The 6,441-nt window shown below is 33.9% G+C and overlaps 1 protein-coding gene across 1 annotated transcript in view; it reads left to right on the forward strand.

Annotated features, from left to right (window-relative positions):
• Positions 1 to 6,441, forward strand: part of LOC306989401 (testican-2) — a 67,208-nt gene that overhangs the window by 22,292 nt on the left and 38,475 nt on the right. Inside the window, exon 5 of the mRNA XM_079595098.1 lies at positions 5,328 to 5,373. Coding sequence (XP_079451224.1) covers positions 5,328 to 5,373 — 46 coding nt within the window. The remainder of the gene's footprint in view (positions 1 to 5,327; positions 5,374 to 6,441) is intronic.

Raw genomic sequence — 6,441 nt, forward strand, 5'->3', positions numbered from 1 at the left:
CACACTGCCTTCAGATCAGCAACGAGGAAATCTCACCGGTTTACAAACAGACCTTTTGCTATTTTTTTGTTTTGTTTCTCACCCTCCGCTTGTGACTATCCCAAACACTCAAGCAATATTTAGACCTAAATGTAAATTATGTATGTGAATTGCATATAAAATATCCATTAATTTGTGTTTAAAATGTTTTTATTAGGTAATCCAAACAATTTGATAATCATTGTTACATCGATTTTATGATTCCTCATTAAAAACACAAGGAAAAAAATAATCGTAATAATAAAATAGAAAAACAACAACAATACAAATAGCAAAAATTTTAAATAAAAAAACCGATGATGCATATTTGTCAGTCATACATACATGCATCAAATGCACGTAAAAATCTGTGTAGATGAGCGAAACCAGAGTGTTGGTAATATTTTTATGCATGCTAACAATGCAGTGTTGTGAGGAAATGAACCTGGACAGTTTATGGGGCAGTGCTGCGTCGTCAAGACAGTTTAACTCTCGCACAGTTGAAATATTCAAGCGCAAGACGACGAGAAAGGGAACTCACTTCATCACTCATGCGCTGTGTGGGAAGTTTTATGTGCACAAACATCTGAATTGAACTCTTTTACGTCGTCTTGTGCTTGAAAATGCCGGTATTTGCGAGTATACTCGTAAATATAGTCAGTTAAGTGAACATAAACAGTTGAGAAAGAAAAGGCATGTGCATCAGTGTACTGGATCTGTGCATTCGCTCTTAAAGAGACAGCAGCCTAATATTCCTGCCGCCAAAAAGATGCTCTTGACTGAATAACTTTTGTAACTTTAACAAGGATTCATTTGTTTAATTTATACAATGAAGACTATGCAGTGTTATTTTACATTCGATTCCTTTATTAAATTTCTGCACCTGAAAATGTAAATTTTTTACTGGTGTTAGTAAGTGTAATGTTAGTTGTCATTGCTTGTTTTGGCAAAAAAATATTCCATGGCTGGTAAAAAAAACATTAAAAGTCACTTTAGTAATAATAATCTGAGTGTGTTTTGAATTAAAAATAACAACGTTTGTATATTTGTCATCAATAAATCTAATTTCTTTCAATCTTTAGCTAACTGAATAGTGCTAACTTAATATAGCCGTATTTTAACCGTGTTCATACTTTTGAACGGAATAAATGTAATCGTTTTCACAGCGAGTTTACATAAACGCATTTTAAAAACATGATTATTTAAATTAAATAAATGCAACCGGATAATAATAATAAACTGTCACGATTTAAGTGCAGAAATCTTACTGGCTTCATACATGCATCGCATTTTATTTTTTTAGTTGTTTATGTTAAAACCGTATAATTTTGAGGGTAATTCTGCATGCAAATTAAAATCAGAAATGTATCCCTAAATATTTTTCAAACTTCAAACACATCTATGTCTCACTAATAAAACATCTACTACATGTGAAAAATGAGAATATGGTGCAAAAGTTCATTTATTTCAGTAATTCAACTTAAAAGGTGACACTAATATATTATATAGACTCATTACATGCAAAGTGAGATATTTCAAGCCTTTATTTGTAATAATTTTGATGATAATGGCTTACAGCTTATGAAAACCTTTTCACAATATTCTAATTTTGAATTTGGGGTTTTCATAATCATAAGCTGTAAGCCATAATCATCAAAATTATAACAAATAAAGTCTTAAAATATCTCACTTTGCATGTAATATAATATATTAGTTTCACCTTTTAAGTTGAATTACTGAACTTTTGCATGATATTCAAATTTTTCCAGTTTCAGAATATAATTTTTTATCTATTTTAGAAATGAAAAATGAAGCTTTTCACCCACATAGTGATATAGTTATTGATGTAGTCCTTCTAAGCAGCCGAACTTTGACCCTCGGCCGATTAATCAGCATAATATTTGGGCATTATGAGATCGATCTCTAGACGTGAGTATTGGCAAGAGCCGGTATTGATCGAGCACCAGTGTCAATCTGTTCTTTTCCGCTTCGGTTTACGTCTTGCTCGCTCTCAAGGGCTTTGTCTGCGTCTAATTGAACAGCGCAGCTCCTAAATGCTACAAAATCTCAAATTGATTGTGTTGGCAGAAGCGGCGCGCACGGGTGTGTGGATGTCAGATTAGTATGCGTGAGCAGAACCGGCGCAGCGTGAAGCATGCAAAGTCTATTGGAACTAAATTTCAACAGAGCTTCCCGGCAGGATTCGCTCCAGGAGCTCGACAACATCATAATGAGAAATCTGAGCTGAAGTCGCTCTCTGTGTGTCGGATGACACGTCCACTGTTCAGTCTCCAGCGCTTGATTCGCTGAAGGACAAACTCACGGCTTACAGTTTTTCCAGCTTTCATGCGTGAGAAAAACCCTGAGCTTTTGAAGAGAGACGTATTTTTTCTCTGTTAAACAAACCTAGACAGTATTTCGAAGTCATCATGAAATCACAATTTGCTTTCATTCATGTGTCTGGTCTCTTTGTGAATTATTAACCTGTGCATGTTATTCTAAGCTAATTTTTTCATATTTCTTTTTCATATGTGACCCTGGACCACAAAACCAGTCATTAGGGTCAATTTTTTAAATTGAGATTTATATATCATGTGAAAGCTGGATAAATCATCTCTCCACTGATGTGTGGTTTGTTAGGATAGGACAATATTTGGTCGAGATACAACTATTGAAAATCTGGAATCTGAGGAGCAAAAAAATGTAAACATTGAGAAAATCTCCTTTAAAGTTGTGCATTTATGTTCACGATTGTGCTGCATTCACTCACAAAAATACATGTTTTATATATTTACGGTAGGAAATTTACTAAATATCTTCATGGAACATGATCTTAATATCCTCATGATTTCTGTCATAAAAGAAAAATGGATAATTTTGACCCATACGATGTATAGTTGCTATTGCCACAGATACACCCGTGCGGCTCCAGACTGGTTCTGTGATTATTATTCCACTTCAATATCACATTTTACTTTTAAAAAAACACTACAAACAGGTTGCAAACAGAGCTTACAGGTTTATGTGCTGCTTATTGTGTAGAACCAAACTTAAAGTAGTTTGTAGTCAATCATTTTATCTCTTAAAACTCATCTTTGATCACCAAAATGACATATTTAAATGTTTTTTCCTTGAATAAAAAATCTTTATGCCTTAAAATATCTTGAATGTAACTCGACACCCTTGCCTCATTTAGTATGCGCGGTTCTATGAATATGCAAATGAGCCCCGCCTCCACTCACTCACTCAGAGATCCACTGGTTGACGATCACACGTTGATCTGATTGGTCAAGGTAGTGTGTGACGTCAGAAACACCAGCGATTTCAAGCCGTGTGTTTGAGACTGTCTTTGGTTCACTGCAGTTTTAAGTAGAAAATACTCAGCAATGCTGTCGACTTATGAACTTACACATGCTGTGTGTTAAAGCAGATTAATAACTCCACATAGACACATAAACTACATTAAAAGCTGGATTTACACCACAGGGGGACTTTAAGTTACTTTAAATCTTACAGTACATTTTATTGTTGATTTCTGATGCTTTTTGTGAGAAAAACAAACAAATTTAACTAGGGCTGTAAACGATTAATCGCGATTAATCGAATCCAAAATAAAAGTTTGAGTTTACATAATATATGTGTGTGTATTGTGTATAATTATTTTGTATTTATAAATACACACACATGCATGTATATATTTAAGAAAAATGTGTTATTTATATATAAAATAGTTCTATTTATATGTAATATAAATCATATAAAAATTAGGGCTGTCAAAAGATTAATCGTGATTAATCGCATCCAAAATAAAAGTTTGTGTTTACATAATATATGTGTGTATACTGTGTATAATTATTATGTATAAATACACACACATTCATGTATATATTTAAGAAATAATTGCATTTATATACTGTATATACATTTATATAATTTATATTATATATAAATATAACCATTTTTTCTTAAATATATACATGATTGTGTTTTTTATATATATATCTAAATAATTATACACAGTACACACACATATATTATGTAAACACAAATTTTTATTTTGGATGTGATTAATCGCGATTAATCGTTTACAGCCCTAAATTTAAGTCACTATTTGCTGTAAATCTCCTCTGACTGCTGCTACGATACTTTTATAATGTTCTTGGTCAGTTTTGTGGCTTAAACTGTTTTAAACATCTGCATGAAGAGTCTTCAGTGTAAAATAATGTAAATAATGACAGATTGTTAAGTTTCGATTGAACGATTCCTTAAAACATTTTATTTTAAATTGCATTTTTATTTATTATTTTATTTTATTTGATCTTGGCATTGCATTGCTCTCGTGTTTAACAACAGTGAGCTTCAGAAATCCCTCGGCTCTTGTTCTCCCAGATCATATTAATAGATGCTGTGAAGCGTAGATCTGCCCTCTTTCATGAGTTTCTGAATCTCATTTTCTCTCTTTCTCCACACCTGCCTCCCGTCGCTGAAGGAAGTGGAGGTTGGTATCTGTGTGTGTGTGTGTGTGTGTGTGTGTGTGTGTGTGTGTGTTCAGACCAATCTGGTTTACTGATGCTGACATTCAACATTCAGAACTTTGGCTAACGTTCTGACAAAGTTATGAGCAAATGTTCTTTGAACGTTAAAGGTACAATATGTAAGAATTTTGTAATAAAATATCCAAAAATCACTTGCACAGTGTGATATATTTCCTGCAGTTGTGTACTTACAATATCACAAAAGTTCCCAAAGATTTTTAATTTCAGAGAAATTCCCATTTTTAATAATGGCTCGTCCCTGTTCACTGCCGCCGTAATATCCGCGTTATCGCTGGTTTCCGCTCATACTGCCGTAGTAACCATGGCGACAGACGTGGACAACAGCGTTACGTCTAGCGGCGCGCTCACGCTGATGTTGTTTCGTTGTACATTATGGACCATGGCAAGCAGACTTTGGGACAAAAGGAGAAATAAAACGAGGATCAATATCAGCGTGGCGTTTTCGAGAAGCCGAGAGCTAGCGTCCTAAACGTTAGACGCTAAACGTAGCGTTTAGTGTCATTTTTGGAGGTTTTTTTGTTAGCCGTTCTGATCAAAACAATACCACGTGATTCGCCCTGATTCATACGCACAATTGTAAATTTGTGTAGCAACTGAATTTTAGAGTTAATATTGTGTATAATTAATGTTCAGCAATTTTATTAGAAACAAGGGAACATTTAAACGATCATGTCTAGATCTTGATTTTGAATGCATTTTGTTTGACGTCACATATATGATATATGATGATTTCTGTCTTGTGTTTCTCATCAGGACGACTACATCCGTACGCTGGAAACTCCACAGGGTTCTGATGAAAGTGAGTAACGTACCGTCCTCTCCACTGCACTTTATTACAGGAAAAATGAGAATATGGTGCAAAAGTTCATTTATTTCAGTAATTCTGAGATAAAAATTAGATATCTCACACCTTTATTAGTTATAATTTTGATGATTATGGATGCTTATGAAAACCTCTTCACAATATTCTAATTTTGAATTTGGGGTGTTCATAAGCTGTAATCCATAATCATCAAAATTATAACTAATAAAGGCTTGAAATATCTCACTTTGCATGTAATGAGTCTTTATAATATATTAGTTTCACCTTTTAAGTTGAATTACTGAAATAAATGAACTTTTGCACCATATTCTCATTTTTCCAGTTTCACCTGTATATCAAAATCAAAGAGAAAGAAAAATAAATAAATTATATTTTGCTCAAAGAAAACGAAACCCAAATTAATCTTATTAATACCCATTTTTTGTACCACCTTTAAGTTGATTCACACTTTAGTTTAGGGTCCAATTCTCACTATTAACTAGTTGCTTTATCATGCATATTACTGAGATATTAGCTGTTTATTAGTACTTATAAAGCACATATTAATGCAATATTATGCATTACCATATTCTACATCCCTTAATCGCCCAACACCTAAACTTAAGTACCTTACTAACTATTTTATTGAGAAAAAAGTCGTACTTAACCCTTTAGAACCGAATGTGTCGTCGCCGACACAGATCAGCGAGCTGTATTCATTGTACCGTAACTCTTCAACCGTCTGCACTATCAAAACCATTAAAACTGCCCCTGACAGTAGACAACATGCGCTTTTCGGCAATATACGGCTTATTACGGTAATTTCATGCTTTCCGTCAGCAAATGACAAGGATTTGAACCGAGAGATACGAAGTGCGGTGGGTTAGAGTGTTTTGGATTGCATAAAATAATAAAAGACACGAACAAATACATGAAAGAAGTGGTGGACAGCAGAAGAGGGGATTGGGATGATTTTTAATGAAACTTGGGAGGCGGATGGCCGTTACTTTTTCACGTATCTTTACATGTGGTGTATGCATGTGTGTGTGCGCGTGCCTAATATGA

The sequence above is a fragment of the Phoxinus phoxinus genome (assembly GCF_949152265.1).
Source record: "Phoxinus phoxinus genome assembly, chromosome: 21".
In the NCBI taxonomy this organism is placed as follows: domain Eukaryota; kingdom Metazoa; phylum Chordata; class Actinopteri; order Cypriniformes; family Leuciscidae; genus Phoxinus; species Phoxinus phoxinus.